The sequence below is a fragment of the Urocampus carinirostris genome, chromosome 3 (genome assembly GCF_059441175.1).
Source record: "Urocampus carinirostris isolate Australia breed hairy pipefish chromosome 3, RoL_Ucar_1.0, whole genome shotgun sequence".
In the NCBI taxonomy this organism is placed as follows: domain Eukaryota; kingdom Metazoa; phylum Chordata; class Actinopteri; order Syngnathiformes; family Syngnathidae; genus Urocampus; species Urocampus carinirostris.
The window spans coordinates 38204408-38228666 of record NC_142351.1 but is presented as its reverse complement, the minus strand read 5'-3'; the positions used below and the strand labels follow the sequence as shown (position 1 = coordinate 38228666).

The 24259-nt window shown below is 42.0% G+C and overlaps 2 protein-coding genes and 1 pseudogene across 2 annotated transcripts; 2 read left to right on the top strand and 1 right to left on the bottom strand.

Annotated features, from left to right (window-relative positions):
* Nucleotides 1-440: 440 nt before the first annotated feature.
* donson (DNA replication fork stabilization factor DONSON) lies at nucleotides 441-15713 on the top strand. The gene is made up of 12 exons (XM_088331728.1): nucleotides 441-982; nucleotides 1054-1128; nucleotides 8387-8587; nucleotides 8660-8838; nucleotides 10400-10475; nucleotides 10566-10668; nucleotides 10736-10817; nucleotides 11031-11177; nucleotides 14399-14597; nucleotides 14693-14762; nucleotides 14843-14973; nucleotides 15044-15713. Exons 1-12 carry the CDS (start codon nucleotides 593-595, stop codon nucleotides 15182-15184), a joined length of 1794 nt encoding a protein of 597 aa, XP_088187854.1. The 5' UTR covers nucleotides 441-592; the 3' UTR covers nucleotides 15185-15713.
* Nucleotides 13304-13442, top strand: LOC148369620 (5.8S ribosomal RNA; annotated as a pseudogene).
* On the bottom strand, nucleotides 15390-23590 carry LOC148369618 (serine/threonine-protein kinase 24-like). The gene is made up of 11 exons (XM_088331730.1): nucleotides 22954-23590; nucleotides 21626-21856; nucleotides 21471-21527; nucleotides 21266-21374; nucleotides 19662-19819; nucleotides 19402-19587; nucleotides 19172-19320; nucleotides 18513-18636; nucleotides 18359-18427; nucleotides 18156-18292; nucleotides 15390-18081 (listed from the first exon to the last, which is right to left on the bottom strand). The coding sequence occupies exons 1-11, from the start codon at nucleotides 22987-22989 to the stop codon at nucleotides 18042-18044; spliced, it is 1296 nt and encodes a 431-aa protein (XP_088187856.1). The 5' UTR covers nucleotides 22990-23590; the 3' UTR covers nucleotides 15390-18041.
* Nucleotides 23591-24259: the final 669 nt, after the last annotated feature.

Below are 24259 nucleotides of genomic sequence, written 5' to 3'. Positions count from 1 at the left end.
TTAGAAATGGCGCTCGAAGGAAACCGTGATAACGTTTTTAAAGAGAAAAATCAGATAAAGCATGTCAGAATATTCAAAAATATTTACAACGCGGTGCTTAGAAACTGAAATCTATACATTTTCACAGTTTTGCATGCTTGTTTAAGGTGGTGATGGTCCTGGGAAAGAAACTGTCTCATATTTTAATTCAGCTGTTTAACATCTATGTTACAAAACATGACCAAGGGCAAATACATTTGGAACAATACTACAAAAACAAGGGCTAGTATATAAATAATAAATCATATGCAATGTATTTTGGAGATATTTTGGAGATCTATTTTTTATCAGGTAGAAACACGTTTTTTCAATCTTAATTATCCTGTACTGAACAAACACAGTAGTACAGAGTGCAGTATAAAAAGTTATACTCCGGGCCGGTAGACGAGGGTAATGCATCACAACGCAAGTAAACCCGCCATTAAAATACGAGGAAGAAATTAAGTTACGTCACTGGATACACCGCCGGATTTTAAAGCATGGGGCTGACTCAGTTTCCACGACTATTTTGTTGTTGTTTTTAAAGTGGGAAGGCACGAATTAAACTTCAAAAATGTCTGAAGAGTCTGGTTACTCCCCCAACTTCAAGCGACCGTCGGAAATTATGCGAATGCGAAGGAAAAGAGCTCGCAGCGAAGCTTTCTCTTCCAGCCCGAGCGGTGACAGCGGCGGTACCGAGCAAAGTTCTTCGTCTTCGGCGTTGTTGTCCGTGCGGCCCTTCTCGCCCGGGCCTCTCTTTTCACGCTCTGGTCGCGCAGGAAAACGCAGGAACCCATTTGCAAATATTGTCAACGAAAACAGCCCGAAGAGGAAATGTCTGATTTTCGACGACCAAAAGCTTGAAAGTTCGACAACAAAAGAATTGAGCGACGGGGATGTTTTCGCTTTAGCAGAATTGATGAGCAAAGCTGAAGACATGGGGCGAACTGAAAAGTGTAAACGGGTTAGTTCTGGGAAGAAGTAAAAACCGTATCCCATCAACATGTAATGTATTCATCTTTTTTGTTATACCAGATAGATTTTTCTCTCTCAGAAGACGACTCTCTCTTCGAAGAAAATGGAGACGATGCTAAAACATCTTTGCTGAAGGTAAACATGTCAACAAATATCACATTTTTACCAATCACTAAATGTGCAGCCATTAAATCAAAACATATATTTTAAACTTGGTAACACATTTTCAACAGTTTTTCAATATTTTAACTCCATGGCACTGAACTGTTCCCACCAACAACATTGTCTTTTGTTTTGTAGGGATTTCTCTAGCTTTGATTCTTAAAATCGTTCGGTTTAAAACGAATAATTCTTTACTGCAATCAGTAAACGAATTTGCCTCTAGGTGTTGCTTGTGCTCCACCATAAATCTCGTTTTTTCTCTCAAGAATGCTAGATTTTCCTACTCTGATCATTTTTTTAAATTACGTTATTACTTTGAGTTCTGATATGAATTACTTATTTCAAGAATATCAATGAACCAGTCCGTTTTATATATTTGCTAATATTTTTTGGTTTCAATTTACATTACTGTGATGCAATTAAAAAAAAAAAAGCAACACAATTTAATCACATTTTAGACATTGGTATTAATAATGATTAAGGTCTTTTTTAGAACGGGCCCGCGGGCACGTGATAAAATCACCACGGGCGTCAGTGTGTCCGCTAGCACGGGGTTGGTGACCCCTGACCTATAGTATAGAGCAGTGTTTCTTTTTTTTTTTTTTAGACTAGCAGCAAAAGCAGGGATTGATTGATTGATTATTGCTCCAGCGAAGGTCGGGGGGTCCCGTCCCTGTGCGTTGAGCCGACCAGATGAACCAGGTTTTTCCAATGCTGGCGGTCTTGTGCCAGCTGTTCTGCATCCTACAGCAACTCCGTGTTGTTGGAGGTCACCCGCAACGACGTCGAGCCATCGAGTGCGGGGTTTCCCTCGTGGTCGTCTCCAGCCTGCGGCCTTTGGGTCAAACTGGAGAATGGCTCGTGTCGGATGGTCTGGTGGTAGACGAAGGACATGGCCAAACCAGCGGGTGCGGCGTTGTGCGACCAAGGAAGATGCTCTGGGCTGGCACGTGCGGGCTCTGAGCTCTTTATTGGAGACTCGCTGGGGCCACCTGATGTTCTCGATGGTTCTGAGAGCCCTGCTATCAAAACCGTCGATTCTTGTGGCCAGGGTGTCGTTCAGGGGCCATGTTTCTGAGCCATAAAGCAGGATAGAGAGTACGGCGAGGTTGTAAATGCGGAGCTTCGTCTTGCGTGCGATGGTCTGGTGCCGCCAGTGTGGTTTCCAGAGAGACTGCAGAGCAGATGCTGCCAGGGCTCTTCTGCGGAGAATCTCTGGTTTTAGGTCCCCATTGTCTGTCACCATGGACCCCAGATACACAAAGCTCTTGACCGGCTCTACGATGTCGCTACCAATTTGGATGGGAGGTGGATCTGGTCCATCACCGACATACATGAACTTGGTTTTCGTCCAACTCACTTGGAGGCCAAGCCGCGCTGCCTCTTCGCTGTAAATGCCCAGAGCGTCTCTCAGCTGGCTGTAGGAAGTGCTGAGCATGATGGTGTCGTCAGCATACTCCAGGTCAGTCAGGTGGTAGTTGCCGAAAGACATTCCGGGGATGCGCTCACTAAACCTGAACATCAGATGGTCGATGATGCAATTAAAAAGGTCGGGAGCCGCCACGCAGCCTTGACGAACGCCGCTGGAGATAGTAAACCAGTCGGAGTCAATGCCGTTGATACGGACACAGCTCTTTGCGTTGCTGTAGAGCAGCTTGAACAGGGCTATGATCTTGGGTGGTGCTCCGAGAGCTTGGAGGATGTTCCACAGTGAAGAGTGGCAGATGGTGTCAAAGGCGGCCTTCAGATCAATGAATCAGATATATAGATGGCGATCTTTACGAAATTCACGGGTCTTCTCTATCAGCAAACGGACGGCAGAGATGTGGTCCGTTGTGGAGCGGTTGGGCATAAAGCCAGCCTGCTGGGGACGGCGGCAGCTTCTGATTGCTGGAAGGGCACGGCTGAGCAAGATCCTGGTAAAGACCTTGCCCGGGATGGAGAGTAAGGTTATACCTCTGTGGTTTCCACAGACAAGCCTGTCACCCTTGCATTTCCAGAAGGGCATGATGACTCCTCTGGTCCAGTCGGTGGGCAGCTGCTCCGATTCCCACACCTGGTTGAATAGGCAGGTTAGCCACTCCACCATGCCATCACCGCCGGCCTTGAGCATCTCGCCGGTAATGGCACAGATGCCGGGGGCTTTCTTGGTGTTCAGCTTCTTCAGAGCGGCTCTCACTTCCACGGGTGTTACAGGGTCTGTGCAGCAGGCGTCGCTAGGAGGTGCTGTGTTTGCAGCCACTAGGAGGGTGGGATCAGCCGGGATGGTGCTGTGCTGCAAGAGGAGGCTAAAGTGCTCCTTCCAGCGCGCGAGGCAGTTGGCTTCTGTCATGATGAGGTTGCCGTCTGAGTCTTTTACCAGGGCTGTCTTTATGTGTGGGCCGCTACGGGCTTGGCGTAGTAGACTGAATACGCGGCTCATGTTGTTGTTGTTGGCCGCGGACTCAAGCTGTTGGGCTTCTGCCTGCCAAAACCTCTCCCTATCTTCAGCAATGGCCACATTGCGCAGGCGGTTCAGTCTCCGATACTCCGTGAGGTCGCCTCGGAGCCGGGCCTCACGCCGCTGGTCTATGATGTTTAGTGTCCTCTCTGATATCCAGGGCTTACTCGGGGAGGATCGCGGGCGTCCGAGTACACTTTCCTTGAAGGCCGCCCAGTCTGTCAGCTTGTCAGGAGCCAGGGCATCGAGAGTGCGGCGGATGGAGCAACTGAAGTCTCTGGCGATGTTGGGGTCGCTGAGTCTGGAGGAGTCGGGGCGAGGCAGAGTCTTGTGCTGGTTGGCTCGGAGCTTGAGCTGGGCCACCAGCAGACGATGATCTGTGTTGCCAAGCTGTGCTCCTCTGAACACCCGGCAGTTGGTTACAAACGACTTCCAGCGTCGTGATATCAGGATGTGGTCCAATGCCTTCCTGGTTCTGCCATCTGGGCTGTACCACGTCCAGTGATGGATGCATTTCCGGGGAAACCAGGTGTCAGCAACACAAAGGTTGTTTTGGTGGCAGAGGAAGACGAGGCGGTTGCCATTGTCGTTTGTTGTGCTGTCAACGAAGGTGGTGCCGACAGGTGAGCCGGGGGACCGATCATTGCTGGATAGAGTGGCATTGGCATCAGTGAGGATGATGGTGACGTTGTGTGGTGGGGCTTGGTCGACAGCCTGGTGGAGTTGGTCAAAGAACGCGTCCTTCGCATCCTCATCAGCGACATCGGTGGGGGCGTAGGCGACGATCACTGTCATCTTGCCGTGATGGTGGAGGAAGCGAGCAGACAGTAGTCTGTCGCTTATTGGTGTCCAGCTGATGAGGGACCTCCGGAGGGCTTTTGGAATGGCAAGAGCCACACCGTAAAGGCCGGTCCGACTCTCGGGGCCACTCCAGATATAGCAATGGTTGCCAGCTGTTGTTTCACCATTGCCTTGCCATCGTACTTCACAGAGCCCTGCCAGGGTGATGTTATAGCGACAGAGCTCTCGGGACAGCAGGGTGGCAGCTCCGGGGCGAAGGAGTGTCTGGACATTCCAGGTGGCGACACGGGTCTTACGACGAAGGTCGAGCCGTACTCGTTGGTCGGGGGCAGGCTGGGGTCCGTTACCGTGTTGGTCAGTCCGGCTTCTTTCTCTGCTCAGTTTCATAACAAAGGGGGTTTCTCCTGGGTGAGTTGTTAGCCCTCCGCAGGATAGTCGGTTGGTGGGGCTGCCACCTCACAGCGTACCAACACGCTGGGGTCTTTGTTTGTCTGGAACCTACCCCGGAGACCGGCCCGCCATGGGTGACCCTACCAGGAGCAAGCTCCCGACGGTATCGCTCTCCAGGGTCACTGGAACACGCAAGCCCCCTCGCCGCATCAAGGCCAGACCCATCCGAGGGGGCAAAAGCAGGGCGGGACTTTTATACCCTAAGCCGGCCCTCTTAGCAATAGATGAGGAATTTGAATGAATGGAGCAGCAGCAAACTCTTATGGTGCATTTTTATTGGGTAGAAATTCAGGTATATGTTGATAGATTAACAGAAAAAACGTTATCATTTTAAATTATATTACGATTCTGATATAGATTAAAACATATTTACATATGTACAGTATCAGTAGTTTGAAATCAAAATTGCATTTGCCTTCCCAACAGATTGCTAGGCTTTACACTAAACCCTAATAACTCATGTGAAGTAGCTTCACTACACATATTTCAAGTAGGGTACTTAAAACATCTAAATCCTCCTAAGCAAATCACTGGTTTCTGAAATTTTGCTAATGACAATGTCATTGTCCATAGACATGAGAATTTACTTTTTCCGTGTACATCAGCATGAAGACCCCCAAAAGTTCCTGAGACAATGAGCTTCTTAGCCTAGTTTTCACACATTTTAAAGCAGAGAATTTCTGCTCACATAGAACCTAAATACAGTAAAGGGTCAACAGGAACGTGCCAGCCCAATTACATGTGAGAAGTTTATATTGTGGGAGGACCTGCTTTTTTTCTTCGTTTTCATTTTTTTTTGTCTTTTTATGTATTTAAATCCCCCAAGCTTTTTTTCTCTAGAATTTTTCCTCTTTCCTTTTTTGTGCCTTTTCCTTTCCTCTCTTACTTTCCTTTTATTTTTTTGATTCTTTTAGTCTTTTTGCTTCCATTTTCTTCCTTTTTTTTTTCTTTCTGTCTTTTTGCCTTTATTTTATCTTTTACTTCTGTTGTTTCATTTTTTCTTTTTTAGGTTTATTGGTCCCCCTAAGGTAACTTTGTGAATAATGTTACATAAAGATTTATAATATATGGATACAAGCAACAAAAACAATCTGAAGAGGCTTTTGGGAGCCAAAAGAGCCGTCTCTTTTTAGTGAGCCACTTCTCAAGAAAGAGGCGGAATTCCCCTTACTACAAGCTTATTTGAGTGTGTTGAGCGACCAGGTAGAGGCCGTTAACAGCTAAATTTTGCAAACATATAGAACAACGCACTACAGGGGACACATAGGTGACAGGCAAAAGTGCAAGATGAGTGAATTGAATGATAACAGTCCTTCTTTGACGCATTTCTTTCGTCACTCCAGCATTGCGCATAAGTCGCATTTACAGTGGAACCTCTGTTCTCGACCATAATCCGTTCCAGAACCCTCTTCGAAAACCGATTTGCTCGATCACCAAAATCATTTTTCCCATTAAAAATAATGTAAATCGTTTTAATCCGTTCCAACACCCTGAATGTTTACCTTGAATGTTTAACGGAAACATAAAGCTAACCCAGGCTAATCGTACGTCCGCGTTATCGTAATCTTCCGTACGAAAAAGTACGCTAACATGAACGTGTAAAAATAAAAAAATCAGGTCGTTTACAAGTCATTTAGCACCCGGGTCTCCACAACAAGTGGTGAGCGGTTCATTGGAAAGGGGGCTCCGTTCCAACACCCTGAAAGTTGGGCTCCGTTCCAACACCCTGAATGTTTACCTCGAATGTTCAACGTAAACAAAGCCAACCCAGGCTAATCGTACGTTCGCGTTATCGTAATCTTCCGTACGAAAGATTACCCTAACATGAACGTGTAAAAATAAAAAAAAGGATTAAAAAAAAGAATTATGAATAGGATTTCTTACCTTTGGTGGTCAGCAGAAGGCGCAGGTGGACGGTGGGGTATTCCCTAGCAAGATCAGACACTCCACCTCCTTCATATTTTGCTATTATTTCTTTCTTAAATGCAATAGTTGTACGGACTACTTTTCTTTTTTCACCTGTAGCAACTTTGCTGCTTGCACTGACTTTCTTCTGAGGCATAATAAGGGGCTAAAACACCCGTACGCCGCTCAGTATCGCACCCTAGCGTACGCATTACCGGCGTTTGAACTCTGATTTTTTTGACAGAACAGCTAAGAATTTCTCAATCTTTGGTTGGACTCCGATTTGTTCGAACTGAGAGGCGTTCGAAAACCGAGGTTCCACTGTATTTGTAAAACCCTTAATCACAAAGAGTCTCAAAGAGCAGCACAACTACCATTACAACATCTCCTGAATTGAAACCTACAGGTTCATGGATTTGTTGTCTCGCACGATTTATGCAAGTCACACGCAGCGTGAGTCGGCAAGCATAGCAGAGCGAGGTTGAGTGCAAACTAAGGCGCTATTTTCCAAGGCTACTGTCAATCCAACTCATGAAATATGACAGACACAGAGAAAAAAGTCCACAAAAGTGTAGGAGCACTCCACAAAACATGTAAGTAGAAAACGGCTGACAATGACAAGTTTCATGATGAGAAAGCGCCATCATGCACGCCACAGCAAGCAGCTGTCAACACTGAGATCCTCATTGACATGCTCACATTTTGCATTGCAATGCAAGGTTCTCAAAGAAGAAAGAGTGAGTGGGTAAGTGAGCAAAGGTGATAGTGGTTACTTCTTGCTTGTTAATGTCAAATCATGTTACTGGGTTTTCACATCTACATTTATTTATTGTTCCAAAAACTCATGTTTCTTTTAAAGAACCAAAATACCCATTTTTTGCACTTTTTGAAAGCCTATCTTACACATTTGCATAGATTTGTATGTAGGTGGATTTTTGTTGATTGGCAAGTTAATTGATCGACAGTTGGAATTTTCATGTTTATATTTGTCACTGGGTTTTCAGCTTTGCAATGATTTCTTGTCCAAAAGCTCATGTCCCTTACACAAAAAGCTGCCTTTTTTGCACTTTATTTAAAAAAGAATATAATTGCAGGTGTATAACATACATTTGTATGCATTTTCTTCGTTATTTGACAAACACTAATTTATTTTATTGTTTAGTATTGTAGAATACTGTATTTAGTTTTGTGTGCTATTCTCATTTGTCCACTTAATTTCAATATTTAAATAAAGAGAAAATCAATAACGTTTTTTTAATCCGATAAATCGATTAATTGAAAAAAATAATCATCACATTAACCGATTACTAAAACAATCGTTAGTTGCAGCCCCAGTTATATTACATTTGTCAAGGTTCAGAGTAGTATCACTTTGATCCAATTTAAAAAAAAATGCCTTTCCTATGTTTAATTGGAAAATACAGTTAACCAGCCATTATAGTTTTTGTATATATTTTTGTCCATGATTTTCATGTTTTATACACTTTTCATTCTATAAATATAATTCAAAGATAAGATAAAATTATTTTATTGCAAATTTTGTTTTGTGGCATTATTTTTCCCTTTCATTTGTCTGGATTCTCAAATTCATTTTTTATTGCAAGCATGTTATGTTATTTCTCTGCTCTCCTCCAGAGCCCGCAGGCCATTTCTCCTCTCTCTATTGCGGCTCCTCTGTGCACAGAGTACCCACCCGACTGGAGCTTAAAGACCCGTCTGCTTTTTATGTCCTCTCTGTCGCTATCTTGGTCCGAGCAGCCCAAAGCTCAGGAGGAAGCCTCTGGGCTCAGTCAGCACTGCCGGGCCCTTTTTAGCACATGGCCAAACAGTGTACAGGTAAAGTGACACAAGCTGCACCTATGTTGCTGTGTTGAAAAGGAAGTTCAATTCTGTACTTTCTCTTTGCAGGATCCAAAATCTTGCACGGATCTTCGCTGCGCCTTCCAGCAGAGTCTGATCTACTGGCAGCATCCTAGCTTTTCTTGGGTGCCGCTGTTCCCAAGAATCAACTCTGAGCGTCGGTTTACGGGAAAGAGCGCCCCATGGTCACAAGATGCAGAACTGCAACGCATACTTATGAGTGAATGGTAAGGATGCAGAGACTTCTGGGAATAATCTCACTGCAATGCCCTTACCAAAAATATCTCAAGGACATATGCCAGTGCCCTGAAATTGAATTTTTAAACAAGTTTTGATATGCTTTGTTGTTTTTAGTTAGGAGCGAGAAAATGAAAGCTTGGCCGTTTTTTTTCCCTGATTGCTAACACAGATTCCATTATCTGGCAAGATACATTATAAATATCTAATTTACTGATTTATTACAAAAACTCTTCTATTCAAAGAACAAAATAACTTATTTTTGGTCCCTTATTGCTGAAAAAGATTTCAATCAGAGGTTTAACATTTGACTGTATTACAATATCTCAAATGTATTTTATGTTTTGATCTGATTCATGAGCTTGTTGACGCCAAATAATCAGCATCTGTTAAACTAGGGATTGGGAACCTATATGGCTCACGGGCCTTATATGGCTCAGAGATAAAGTTATACTTAATGCAAATTCCTCCTCTAGCTTTCCAATTCTGATAAGCACAGAGTCGATTGCGCTCATCGCTGTTGCATGAAAGAAATGGTTTGGTCCAGTATATAAAGAATGCACAGTTAACAGTCAAGGTGTCACACCAACAGACCCCATTTTGGCTGTACGTGGCTAAGGAATCCTTCATATCGAAGCTCATTAAACGATTTAGGTTCACTGTTGATACACTTAATGAATAAAATCCACAGAAAAACTTAACGGCTGGAAACGCCAGCCAAGCACACAGAGCAATTTTATTGGGTGAGCAATAGAAGTGGGCAGAGCTATGCAGAAGGCACACGCTGCCCGGGGCCGTGTGCACCGAAGGTAAATTTGTCAGTATCCTAGTTTGCAGTATTCTGTGAGATTTTTGCAACATAACATTACTTGCACCCTGTTTTGAAACGATTATTAATGTAAAAAAATGAACCTCAACAATCTTGAGTGATTGCGGGAAGGAGACTAGTTTTAAGTGGAACATTTTTTGATATGGGAGACATAGCATTATTATCATTTCATAAATTTGATCAAATAATCTAACGACACATAGTGAAATAAATCCGCTGAAAAATTAGATTTGGTCTTCAGAGTGGCGTTGACGGTTTTGCTGAAATTTGTCTTAAAAATGGCATGGCTTTCATAAAAGTTTAGTTTTCTATCATGTCTCTCTGGGTGAAAAAGGTACCCGACGCATGTTTTAAAAATTTAAATGAAGTTACGTCCATCCCTGCTGTGAATTGCATAATATTTTGTGACTTCTTCGCTCAGTTTCTACTATAGGGGTTGAATTTCAATTTAAAACTGATGGAAAATGAAAATGACAGGCTAACCTTTGATGATTAAATATCCATTCCAGTTGCTCGATTGGGTCTGACCAAGCATGCGCGTTAACCTTACTGTAGTTCTGTGCAACCGGGAGCGCTTGGTCTGAACAATATTCAATTGTTCGGGTGTGTGTATATATATATATATATATATATATATATATATATATATATATAATGATCTGCATTTATAATGCGCTTTTCAAGTCACTGAAGACCTCCCAATTTTATTTTTCTTTGTGCAGGTCAACCAGTCTGTCGTCTCTCTACAGTTTACTCAAGGCCAGACTTTGTCCTTACTTCTATGTTTGCTCTTATCAGGTAAGATGAGTAAACATGTTGGTAAATTGCTATCTTGACTAATGAGTTTGATTGATTATCAACCATACAGTGCGTGTTGTACAATTTCAGTTCACTGTGTTGTTTCGGGCGGCTGGGATCGGTGGTTCGGGCAGCATCAACGCAATGATTTCCCCCACGACCATTGGTCTGCGGGAGGCCATGAAAGCTGAAGGTGAGCATTTGCCGAAGCCACATTGAGTTATTGAGTTAATGGCATTCTTGTCATTATTGATGGTCAGGCATCGAGTTCAGTCTCCCTCTTGTGGAGGAAATGACAAGCAGAGAGCGACATCATTCTGATGAGGAACAGCGACAGAAAAGGTGATATTAAGATTGTAGTTTCACTTTGTATCTCACATAAACCGAAAGAGATGCTATTTTTAGGATTCACTGTATTGATTATTAATCTTTTGGATCACCGACTGTTAAAAATCTTAGGCCAAATAATTCAGTGTAAAGATTAGTCATTTATGTGACGAGTTTGTAGATTGCTGATCAGATTTTCTGTCAACTAATGTAAATCTTTCAATGCAGTCACAAAAAGGATGAGTCCTGCTTGGATAGTTGTGGAGCTGATAATGCTGCTGATGATGATGACGAAGAAAGTTGCAGTCTCTCGTGGCTGAAAGAGATGGGTGTCCAGGAGAAGATCAAGAAGCCAGACAGCCTCAACATTCAATTGTATCCATAAAACTAGTAATATATCAAATTCCCTGCTTACTCTAGTCTAGGTAAACTTTGAGTCTCAAGCCATATTGAGTTTCAAAGTACAGTATAGCAAATGGGCTAGGGCAGGATGAAAAACATGATTGCTTTGGGGCGGCAGTAGCTCGGGAGGTAGAGTGCTCGTCTTGGGATCAAGAGATTGCAGTTCGATTCCCAGCTCCTCCGTGTTACATGTCCTTGGGTAAGACACTGAACCCCTAATGCCCCCAATAAGCAGGTTGGCGCCTTGCATGGCTGCACGGCCACTATTATGTGTGAGTGGGTGAATGGGTAAATGTGAAGCGCTTTGGGAAGTCTTCATTGACTTGAAAAGCGCTATATAAATGCAGATCATTTTTGCCTATTCTCAGTCTTATCTCATCTCATTAGCTGCACCGCTTATCCTCAGTAGGGTCGCGGGGGTGCTGGAGCCCATCCCAGCAATCATCGGGCAGTGGGCAGGGGACACCCTGAACTGGTTGCCAGCCAATCGCAGGGCACACGGGGACAGAGAACTCACTCGCTCATTCGCACCTAGGGACAATTTGGACCGGCCAATTCACCTGAAATGCATGTTTTTGTAATGTGGGAGGAAACCGGAGTGCCCGGAGGAAACCCACGCAAGCACAGGGAGAACATACAAACTCCGCACAGGAAGTCTGGAGCTGGATTTGAACCCACGCAGGAGGTTCCCAAGACACGAACTGTGCCGCACACGCGCTAACCACTGCGCCGCCTTGCTGCCCTAGTCTTATCTTTTTTCTCAAAAAAAAAAAATGTCTAAAAATGTTTACCCTCGAGTGCAAAGTCTAATCTCATTGCATACAGTGTTCCACAACATTTATTAATGAAAATAAAGACTATACTATTTTACTGTAGTCAACAAAAACCATGTCGGAAAGCTACCACGGAAAAACACGCCAGGCTTAAAAGTAACGTTGGAGAACGGTATTTTGAAGTAATGAGTCACTTAGGACTACATAAAAATGAAACTTGTAAATACTCACCGCTTTAAAAGGCACAAATTGCTATCACCATTGTGCATGGTCACTGGGCAATGATATAAAGGATTTCAGAACACCGAATTGGTAAACCTGAAGAATTGCATGTGGCCCTCAGGCAGTTTTTGGCCTGTCTTTCACAGAAGGCAGACTGATTAGTCTTTTTCTGTTTGTTGTAAAGATTTGCAAACATTCTCTCACTTGTTTAATTATTTACGGTACTTATTATTTGGCTTAGTTTAATATATTTGAAGCTTAATTTCCTTAATTTTCGACTAGTGACAAACTCCTTTTACTTCGGGCCACATGGCAGAAAAACACCCCCACTTGGGCTGTATTAGTACAGTGGGACTTCGCTACTTCACGGTTTGACATTCGCAGCTTCAGAGATTCGTGGTCTGTAATGGTTAAGAAAAGTTTTTTTTTTTTGAAGGGGCGTCGCTACTTTGCAGATTTTTCCTTTTTGCGGGAATCCCCCTTGGCCGACGACCCTAGCACGGCACGCCGTTCTCATTTCCAGGCGCGCGGTTTCGGTTCGGCTTCTGCTTCACCGCCGCCGCCCCCCCTAACCTTACAGGTCCACCCAGCTACCCCTTCCCCCCGTGGCCGTCTGTCCGTCGGCTGGAGCCATCGAGGGCCGTGTAGCGCCATGTAGAGCCATCGCGGCCCGGGCGGGAGACGCCGGCCTCCGCGCTGAGCGCCCGACCCGTTCGGCTTGTCGCAGTGTCGTGCGTATCGCGCCCGAAAGTACCCACGCCGCGAGTTATAACAATAATAATAATAATAATTTCCTTTGTATTGTCATTCTTTGTAACAATGTACACAGAACGAAATGTCGATACACCTGACCCGTTGTAGCGAGCCGATGCAGCCGCAGCCAACAGAGGGCACCGCCATTTTACCAATGTTATAAGTCTTAGGTATGACTCGGCCGAGGCGCGAACCAGCGACCTCCCAGTCTCAAAGCGGGCGCCCTACCATCTAGTTAGGGGCTCGCTTGCGGAAGCGACCGAACGGCACCCGCGGTGCGGTGCAAGTATAAACCCTGTCGGGAATTTGTCTCCGATCATCCCGGGCGGACGTAAAATCGCCCAGCTGTACGACTCTTAGCGGTGGATCACTCGGCTCGTGCGTCGATGAAGAACGCAGCTAGCTGCGAGAACTAATGTGATTTGCAGCTGCGATTGGCTGGCAACCAGTTCAGGGTGTCCACTGCCCGGAGATGGCTGGGATGGGCTCCAGCCCACCCGCGACCCTAATAAGGATAAGCGGTGCAGATAATGAGATGAGATTTTTTTTTTGAAGGGGCGTCGCTACTTTGCAGATTTTCACCTTTTGCGGGTGGTTTTGGTCCCCATTAGCCGCGATAACCGAGAGGTCCCACTGTAACTGTATAAAGTGTGCTTTAGCTTAAAGGTTGAGTCTTCATGAAGTTCATGATTTGATTATGATTAAGGAGGTTATTATTCAATTTTATGACAAATATTGTTTTTTTTCCCCCTTTACAAAAATGTAATCACTTGTTTTTGTAAAAAAAAATTAAAAAGTAATTAATTTTCTATTATTTAACCCAGGGCAACTGAAGTCACAATAGCACACTCGTTCGAGCACTAATGGTGACTTTAGTACCTGAAGTTTAAAGTGTTTTGCTACTTTATATGTATTTTTTTAAATAAAATGTTTAATTGAATTTGATAAATTCAGTTAGATTTCATGTGTATTACAGAATAGAGCTAAAACGTGTCTAAACTTCTGCAAAGACACCTGGAAATTGTGTTGTCCTGTAAACCTTTACCTTCTATTAACAGTTAAAAAGCAGTAAGTGACACATGTTTTGTTCAATCTATCTATCTAAGAAGATCATCCAGTAAATGCAATCCTAATGCCTCAACAAGCGCATGTATGACTTATATTATAGGTAAAATAAAGACTGCTAGTAATCTCAAAATATGTTCTGGTTATAAAATTGTTGCCAGCCAATACAGCTGTGTTGGGTGGCTTGATTTGGGAGTCACGCCAGGCAATGTGACGTCCAGTGTCCAAATTTAAAACGGCAGGTTATAATTTTCTGGTGCTGCTCTTAGCGTAGTCTCGTGTGACGGATAATATCCATAAGTAGTCCCGATGCGACCTGTTGGCAGCACGTTTAATACCCCCGAGTTCGAAGTTTTCATCCTTCATCGTTTTTACATTCAGTCACAAGGAAGGCCGAGCAATAAATGTGGACCGAAGGCCAGAGTCGGTGGTTTGCGTGGAGGGGGTGCACACCTTCACCCTTGTCAACTTCCTCATCAATTGCAAGAGCGTGGTGGCGGCAGCCGGCTCTCAGGCAGGGCTGCCGCCAACAATCCTTGCCCCGGTTGCTTTTAGAGGCGCCGCCATGCATTTGTTGAAGGTAACTCAATCTAGACACAAGTGGACATAAAAGACCTCATATTGTACAACAACACCCGATTTCTTAAGAACCCAAATGTGTTGTGATCCTTTTAGGCCCGCTGTGTGAATGTGAAGAGCCAGATTGGTTCCGATTACCAAAACATTAGTAGTATGGAAATAACTGGTGCGTAGCAGACATGGGAAGAGCCAGAGCCGAGTAGGTAATTTGAGGCAGGAATTGAAGCTTTTGTTTTGTTCCTCTAGGACCAATCTTGCCCTCCACTCTGCATGCCATCACGACCCTGCTCCGGCCCGCACAGAAAGGAAACTTCTCAGCCACACTGTATACGCACGCTCCCACAGCCATCCTCAACATTCATGGGACCAAACAACCGGTAAAGTACCTAGGTAAGTAAATCTGTAATGCGTTTTTTTCTTATGTTTTTGCATTCTTATTCGGGATAGTGTGTGAGCGGGTCAGTGGACCTCTCTACATTCGGACTCCATCCGGCCTCAATACAGCAGCTGCAGCAAGCATCGAGCTTGGGGAAAATGGGCCTAAGCCAGATGACCATGAACAACTACAGCTACACCTGGAAGAAGTGATTTTTGGTCCAGCATAGCAACATAGTGAGTGATATCATTCTCAAGTTTGTTGCCAGAGTTCACTTACATTCATTGAAAGCATTGTTCATTGCCGTTAATTGTGCCAAAATCAACAAAACATTATAGAATTGTGTTTAACTTGTTTATATTATATAAATTATTGACAAATAACGTTGTACTGTTTCCTGCACAATCAGCCATAAAATCTGCAGTAACATCTTTATTTCTTATGCCACAAAGTTAACATTTAACTTCTCAAATACTTGAGCAAGTAATATATACAGTACTGTTGACTGCCAGCTATGATAAACAAATGTACACAATTACAGTATTTTATTACAGTGATAACTTCTGTAAGTTTTTCAATTTATGCTAAGCATTCCATAATTACATGACTGCATTTATATAAAAAAACATATTTTTAGCTTGGTTTATCAACATTATTGCTGCATTATCTTAGCACAGTATATTCTGGACTTAAGCTTTTAAATAAACATAGCACAACATGGCTATTAGCAACTTGTGAAAACGTCTGCTTCCAGTGCTTTCATTCAGTCCCACATTCTCAGAGTAAAAAAACAGACGAATAAAAAAAAAAATCCTGGCACTTTTAGTGTGAGGAGCATGATTGATAGCATTGTTTAGCTGTAAAGTCTTGAATAGTAAGCAATTTTTTAAAATATAATAATAATGTACATTTACATGCAGGTAATAAGATTAGAAATTTTATATTACCAGTATTCTGGTTATGAACTTTGGGACTTGTATTTTAGAAATAAAATGATACACGCAAACCACCTTATTTGCAAAAAAAGCCAAATGATTTTTGGGGGAAAATGTCCTATATTTTCTGTCCCCAGTACGAAAATCCTACAGTTGTAGACATCCATATATATTGAAAGTTTATCGTTTTGCTAACTAAGTTACCAAGTACATCTTGCAAAGCCACAAGATGCAGTGATGAGCTCATTTTTGGAGCGCACAGGAAACAAGGCCGCTTTATTGAATTTGGTGAGTGACATGAATGAAATACAAAAACATCTATTTGCATAATGATGTCGCTCTCGCTTCACCGTTCTAATTGGCAAATTCCAAGTCTACAGGATTATGGTCTGTCTCTAGGAATGTTACAATTCGTTCAGATTGCTCCAGGAATCCAGTATTAATCCTATCGGAATAAAGCCTGCATGTAAATGTAATCAATCACATTATGAATAAGATCTTGGAACATAGAGAAAACAATGAAAGAGTCACTCAATTCGGAGCCCCGGACATCATGTTGACGATAGCTATTTGGGCAAAATATCAGATGCTGAGTCTGAATTTGTGACCACTAGCAGTGAAATCAAGCATACCTTGTCAAATAGTAAGGTAGAGACAAAATGTATAACTGAACAATACTTACTACTCAATACTTCATTTTAGTTTGGGATTCAAATACCGCGAAAAAGCCTAGAATTAAAAGTTAATGTTTTTTTAAATATGTTTACCTTTTTTTCTGAGACTAAAGCAGTTCTTGAGAATGAAATTAATCCCGCCAAATCAGTATTTCATGGCTGCAGAATTCGGTCTTTTGGTCAAAATGAGTATGCATAAGTGCTGGCCATTGACTAATGGGTCATGTTTCACGTGCATTTTATGCACGCTGGTGAAGACCTTAACAATGATTTGACTATATCAATAAGGTCATTTTTACATTACATAAATATATAACTATCAGACTCAATGCTACTAATTTTCCAAGCCATTTAAACATATTCAACTAGGCATGACTTTGCCATAAAACACATGTGATGCATAAAGCCCCAAAGTGTAATAGTTGACCACTACATGGAACTGTGTTGTCTGGTACGAGCAAGAGCCAGTGATACACAGTACAGCCAGGCGGCGGATGCTGGACAAACATGGCGCCCACCTAGGTAGGAATTTGTACGAGATAAAGGAAATATAAATTTCTCAACCTATTATTCTGTAGTAAAAATAACATTGGTATGATAGTTCATGTATTTTTTTTTGCCTAGTATTTAAATAAATGTTTGTGTTTTTTACTGAATGACATTTTTTGTACCACCAGGAGGCACTAAATAACACCCTGTCCCTGTAAAAGAATGTGTTTGCCATTCAGTGTAATAACCTAAAATACACAAATTACATGTTTTTCATGAAAACTTTTCCAAAGAACTGTAAAATCATAAGATATGTGTCAACTAGAAGACAGCATAAATGTGTACCGCCATATCTTTTGTGAGCCTGTATTCAGTTACATTGTATCAAAAGTTTTTCGGGCCACCTCCCTTCATATATATTAAACCTAGCCATAATTATGTCTGGGGCTCCGCAAATCAAAAACTAAAGAAGCAAATACAATTCAATGCGATGAAGACTTGATGGGCACTTTTTAAAGCAAAGCGGAAAGAGCAAAACTGGCACTTTCTGCTCGGTTTGTTCCTTTTCAATAGAAGTGTCTACAAAATGTGTGCGGGTTTAATTTCTACAGTGATTCAGCTTCTACACATTGAAAACCCAAAAGTCACCTTAAAGCACTATACCTGAGTTTTGTTTTTCATGAAGAGAATGCTGCTGTTTTCCTTTGGGCATGATGGTGCAAAGAGAACGGTCACACCATGCCTGCTTTGTCAAAAGTGTCCAGTGGGATAGTCTCTAGCCTGGGTTCAAAGGTTCAGGGGTGTATTGAAGTCTTCGGTTTTAAGAGTCGCAGCACTTGACCAAACAAGATCCAGAGCGTCAGTTCGGCAAATAGTGATCAAATTCTACTGCTACTGAGTAACCAGGTCTATAACAAAGGAGCTTGAGGATGGGGGGTGTATACTTCTGTGGGTGAGTAGAATAGGAAAACTCACTGTGATAAGGAAGATGAGGACCTGCTCATAGAGAAACTTCAGCAAAAAAAAAAAAAAAAATCAATACATGTTCAGGCATCACAAACATTTAGAACAAGTGATGGTGGTACCTCTGAAGCCTGTGGATGACGTGATCCACCCAGGAATCCGCAATCCCGGGATAAGCTTCCTCGGCCCGCATGATAGCCTTTTTCAAGTCATCCAGCGTCGCAGGGTTCTGATTTACTTGCTCTCGCCGGGTTTTGAGCTGTAAACGCAGCAGGTTAGTAATTTGTTAAGATTTTTTCTGTGGATTTGGGGTAAGAATTGTAACCTCGGCTAATGCTGGCCTGATGACTGTGGACAGGCTCTGTGAGTAAGGCCTCTTAGGAATGTCTTTAGTCTGAAGGAAGTTAAAAATGTTAGACTGCATTTTGCTTATTGTACATTAATGAATGAATTTGAAGCTGTAGCTAAAATTTATGAACCTGCTCAGTTTCCCTCGACTGTCCCTCGCCGTTTTGTATCTTCTTTGGGTCCTTCTCCCGGATGGTAAAGATCCAGTCGTCACTGCCAAAATCATTTCCGCCCGATGCCTGGCCGTCTTGCTCCCTAAGAACCATGACAAACATGTCAAAGTTTAGGGGGAAAAATGTACACAAGACCCACCCAGTATATGGTGTCCCTGCTTTATGACGTTTTCACTTCATGGTATGGAATAAATTTGCTTTTTCAGCCCCTCTATAGCATTTTCCTCATTATACCACATCACCAACCACAGGCCCAAAAACCTATTGAATTTGTGCATATGCCGAGTAACATCTTTACGATACTCATCTGCTATTGATCGACGTTATATAAAATGATAGTTTGATATGGAATTGTGTCACAGCAATATGAAAAGACTGATATACCATTAGCTGAACTACCTTCTATAATGCCTTTTTTACAATCAGCAACCAGGTCTAAGTGTATAACAATCCTCGCAAGTAAACATTTTGAAATCAATTTTTTAACACTTAAGTGCCCAATTTCGTTGTCACAATATGTTAATCCCATTTTGTAAAAATGACAATAAAGGTATATTCTTTTCTATTCTATTAAGTTCCCTTCACTTTCAAGGAGAAATCTCAAAGTAAATGCTTACGAGTCCGACTCTTCGGAACTGGACCCAGTAGTTCTCGAGTGCTCCGCCTTCCACCGCTTGTACTTGTCCACTAGCTCAGTCAAGTAGGAGGTCTTTTTAGCGTGGCGTACAATCATTTTATGCTTCAGTAGTTCCTTAGCAGTAGGCCTCTACAAAAATAAAGGGCGCAGAATATTTGACATACAAGGTTGAAATAAAAACAATTATAGCGTCTGGATGGAAATACCTACAAAACTGGGCTCCTTGTTGAGGCAAGCCTCAACAAACTCCTTGAGTGGCTTGCTGTAATTCCCCTCCAGAGTTGGTGGATTGTTCTTTGGGATTAAAAACAAAACCTTCATGGGATGGAGCTCAGAGTGTGGCGGTTCCCCCTTAGCCAGTTCGATGGCAGTGATGCCCAGTGACCAGATATCTGCCTGGTATGCACACCGATGTTGCTCAGTTACAAATATGTTCATCCAGTAAAAGCATCGTGAGGTGTTTGGCTAACCTTAGAGTCGTACGCTGATTGTTTTATGACTTCGGGGGCCATCCAGAAAGGAGTACCCACAAAGGTGTTACGCTTTATTTGCGTGTCAGTTAGCTGGCCTGCCACACCGAAATCTGCCAGCTTCACCTCGCCTTGCTCGGAAAGTAAAACGTTGGCGGCTGGGGAAGCAGATTTGATGTATTATTAAAGTCAGTGCAACCATTACCTTTGAATTATGAAGAAAAACATCTGACATTCAAAATCCGAAGTTGATGATGTTCACAATCGAGCCACTCTATATCAGTTTTTTTTTGGGACATACAGTTTTTTGGGGGCACAATGTAGATACAGTAGACTCCCAGAATATAACAATAATCTGTTCTGAGGTTGAAATTACGAAGAGAAATTGACGTATAGCAGAGGATAGAAACCTAAGGTACTACGTCTCAAAGCCCTAGTACCCCGGATAAAGACAACAAAATATTACATAGTAAGTACTTCTTATGTATAAATGATTACATGAATGCCTATTCATAATGTTGTTTAAAGGACAAACTGATTTTTTTTTTTTTTTTTTTAAGTGTTGACATGACATAAGTTGGTCAAGTGTAGTAGCAAGTGGATGCTGAGGCTGGAGGAGATGGGAGATTAAAAATAAAACAGATTTTAAAACCTCCACTTGTAAAGATTGTTATGTCTTTAGAAGGTTTCCTTGATTTAATCACCTCCTTATTTTTACAAATTGTGACCATCCTTTATTAGTTATGACCATGCAACTCAGCGAGGGTAGGGCTTTGGGTTCTTTCTATGTATTTAGATAATTGAAAGCTTCGTTTACAAGGTTATCATGTATTTGCTTCTACCTTGCATCATTGAAAGTCTTGGGACCCATTATGAACAAAAACAGTGAGGAAAAACACTGTAGTATATTGCCGACATGGAAATTCTTTACAAAGCATACCGGATTCTGAACTGAACAAGAAGACAATGTGGCAGGTACTTCTACCAATAGAATATTGGCATTTTTCTGATGCCATAACACAAATTAATAGCTGACCAGCAACTTTTATGTTGCCGACCAATAGCAGATAGGCATCTTAGAAACATAAGTAGTCATACGCACAAACAACGCAAAGTTTAACTTTTATATGTTTTCGGTCACACGAAATAAGTTGACGGAAAAAAATCTACCTCATAAAGCAGTGGTGGGAAAACTACGAAACGAGAGCATTTTTTCTCAGCAATTTATCTAAATAGCCATCAAATACCATGCTAAAAAGGGACTTCCAGTTTGAGTTTAACAGATCAAATCCAATCCTAGAAAAAGGAGCTTAATATATTGCTTTGCTTTATCAATAAACACATTAAAAATAAATATTATATACATGTACAAGTCTGTATGTATAGTTATTGATGAATAAGTGTCAGAATCTTTTGATACGTTTTTCTTAATGCATTCCCAAGGGTATTAGATCGACAAAATCAAATCAGTACCATTTTTTTAAGCAAATGCGGCCCGCCACTTAAAGTTTGTCCACCCCTGCCGTAAAGTGAAAATGTTTTAGGTCTGAGACGAGGTATACTGGGGGTCTACTGTACCAGCATTACAAAACTGAACTACATACCCTTGATGTCCCGATGGATCTTTTTTTCAGAGTGCAGATATTCCAACCCTTTAAGAATCTCTCTAAGAATTGTGGCTATTTGAGTCTCATCCAAAGGACCTGGCTCCATCTTAAAACAATAATAATAATAACAAAATTCTTAAACTTTATTACCTAGTTGTATTTTTTTTTCAAACAAAAGTAAATACACAAAAGACTCACTCACCAAATCCAAAGCAGAACCTCCTCCTAAATACTCCATGATAATCCATAGTTTGGCATCCTACAGAGTTGAGGCACATTATAGGGACTTAAACACAATTCGAGAGAAGTTCTGTCACTGCTTAAAAACAGGAAACAAATCTGATGGCTCAGCATCACCTTCAGGTAGGAGCCATAGTACTTGGTGACAAAGGGGCTGTCGCACTGGCTAAGCACGGTAATCTCCTGCTGAATGTCTTCAATCTCATCCTCAGCTTCCTCCAAGTCAATGACCTTGATGGCGACCACTTTCTGAGTGCGATTGTCAATGCCTTTGAATACCTCGCCGAACGAACCCTTGCCAATGCGCTCCAGCTTGGTGAAAAGCTTTTCGGGATCCATTCTGACGTTCTGATTAACCATAGAAAGAGACAATTGAATTCATAAAGTAAGTATAAATTATATGGATAACAAAGTGACATATTGTAACACATGTTCCACTAAAATAGTCACATTTAAAATCAAGACTCCCATTGTTTTTTGTTTACGTCATTGGTCAGAAACTGGAGCAATTTGTAAGATGTGCTGCTTTATTTAAAAAAGGGTAAATGCCTGATATTGGACTGTGTACAAAGTGATTACTTGTGATTACTTAGGGTCCCATGTTTTAATTTCTAAATTTAAAAACACATATTAATAAACTGTATAAATCCGATGAGTGTGATTAAAAAAGGCTAGAAATTGGCAAATACCCCTAACATATACTAGTATCTGTTGTCTTCAAGTAGCCATGTAAAAATGACTGACTCCCGGGGTACAGTATCCCTGCATTACTATGTTTTCCCTTTACTGTGTGAAATAAGATGGTTTCCCCACTCTGACATCAACAACTTATTTTGCGAGCCCAAAAATGTACAAAATTCAACCTTTGAGTTCGTGCGTGTGACTGTGCCTCATAGGTCTTTAAGATGCCTTAATGCTGTTGGTTAACTACATAAGATGTCTTCTAATGGTTTGTGTCACTGCATAGTAAAGATGCCGATGTGTTATGGGCTGTGCCCCCTTCCACAAAGCTTCTAACTTTACTATTCAGTCAGCTCAGAATTCTGTGTGCATCGTAACGATTTGCAGTTTTGTTTTTTGCCTGCCGTCGCTGTCCCCATCTCTGCATCCACCTGCTACTCCACTATACTAGATCAAGTCACGGCACACCGAAAGTAAATCGATTTTGTTCCCCTTTATATGTATATTTAAAATGTTATTTAACCGGATGCACACACATTACACATGTACAATACTTACAATACGCTATTTTGGAATGTTTTACTGCAATCTCGCCCCGCAATTCCAACGCATAAATACAGATTAATGTCATATCCTGTGTGTTCTACATTGATACCAGTAACAAAATCGACTTGAAAATTATTCTAAGGGTTCCTTGGCTGAAAAAAAATGTTCAAGCTATTTAGAGATATATACAAATAAGTTGACCTAAAAGGTTTTCTTACCTGCATCCCTGGCAGGTTCCCAGGAGGGTGGGTCATGATGACACCGGATCAAAACTCCCTGGTAGTTATCTACCCCTGGTAAACTGATTGTGAGTTCGGGTACTGTTCGACAGTTGCTGTACAGTTTAAACGGCACCACAACCTCCCCGCAAAATAAAATGCATCATTTAAGACTAGGCAAGCTAACATGCGTTTGCTAACCAGTAAGACAGTCGATGAGCTTCGAGTTGCTTAACTTATGTCTTAAATAGGTAAACGCCCTAGAGTTGTCACATCGTGACAGTTAGTTGTCATGTTGGTCGGCAACAATAAGAAACTGTATTCACATTTTTCACCTACTGCCACTTTTGCTAAATGAAGTTTGTCGGTAACAGTTTTAGCTCGCTGGGGTGATAGCATCTTGGCTAGCTTGCTTGCCAATTGTAGCAGGCAACCTAACGTTGTCTGCTAGCAGCGGCTTCGAACGACAACGAACCGGGAATGGCATGCTTGGAACTCAAAAGAGTGGAGCCATAAAGCGACCTTTCTTGCGCTGTATTTTTTTTTCTGTATTCGAAGAAAGCCAGTGATTTGCTTTCCTTCTTTACTCTAGCCCCGAACTCCCGGCCATTTTGTCACGTATGACGTCAGAGTGTAGGACGGTTCAGGTCTGGACGTCAGTACTGGACTCCATCGGGATTGAGGTACATTTGAAGCAAAAACTTAAAATATATCCTATATGTTCGCACGTCCACATCATTGAAGTTCACCCATTGTGTTGAAAGGTGAAATGATAATAGGGGGACTGATTATTTAAAGGGTTTGAGATTTTTCCATATTTGTAGTGCAAAACTTCCACTTACCGGTAGTTGGATTCATTTGTATTAGAGGTAAGATCGGGCCAAAAAAAAGCACCCGAGCCCGACGCAGGCCCGAGGGGTATTGTGAATATGTTTGATTTTCGAAAAGGTTTGTTCAAACCTCACTTTGTGTTTGCTGTTAAAAACGTAATATTGGAATATAATATTGTGAATGTGCTTAATTGCTGTTGAGATTGTCATGATTGTTTTCTGTTTTTAGTGTCAATAAATTTGTTCAAACCAAAAAAAAAAAAAAAAAAAACCCGACCCGGACCGAGCCCGACTAATTAACTGGATTTGCTGGCCCGGCCCGAAAGGGGCCCGAAATTACATATTTTATTTATAAGGAGGGGTGATTTATGATAACAAATTAAACTCTGCCTTTTGTTACAACATCTAGGCCTAAGTTATATAAAACTGTATAAACATTTACATCTTTTATATTTCTGTGTCTGCACTGCAGATGT

Coding starts and splice junctions, on each gene's coding strand:
- donson (XM_088331728.1), top strand. CDS start 593: ATGTCTGAAGAGTCTGGTTACTCCCCCAACTTCAAGCGACCGTCGGAA. Junction 10,669..10,735: donor GGAGGCCATGAAAGCTGAAG/GTGAGCATTTGC, acceptor ATTGATGGTCAG/GCATCGAGTTCAGTCTCCCT. Junction 14,974..15,043: donor TTCATGGGACCAAACAACCG/GTAAAGTACCTA, acceptor TATTCGGGATAG/TGTGTGAGCGGGTCAGTGGA.
- LOC148369618 (XM_088331730.1), bottom strand. CDS start 22,989: ATGACCCACCCTCCTGGGAACCTGCCAGGGATGCAG. Junction 21,857..22,953: donor GGAACCTGCCAGGGATGCAG/GTAAGAAAACCT, acceptor ATGGTTAATCAG/AACGTCAGAATGGATCCCGA. Junction 18,637..19,171: donor AGTTCCGAAGAGTCGGACTC/GTAAGCATTTAC, acceptor CATGGTTCTTAG/GGAGCAAGACGGCCAGGCAT.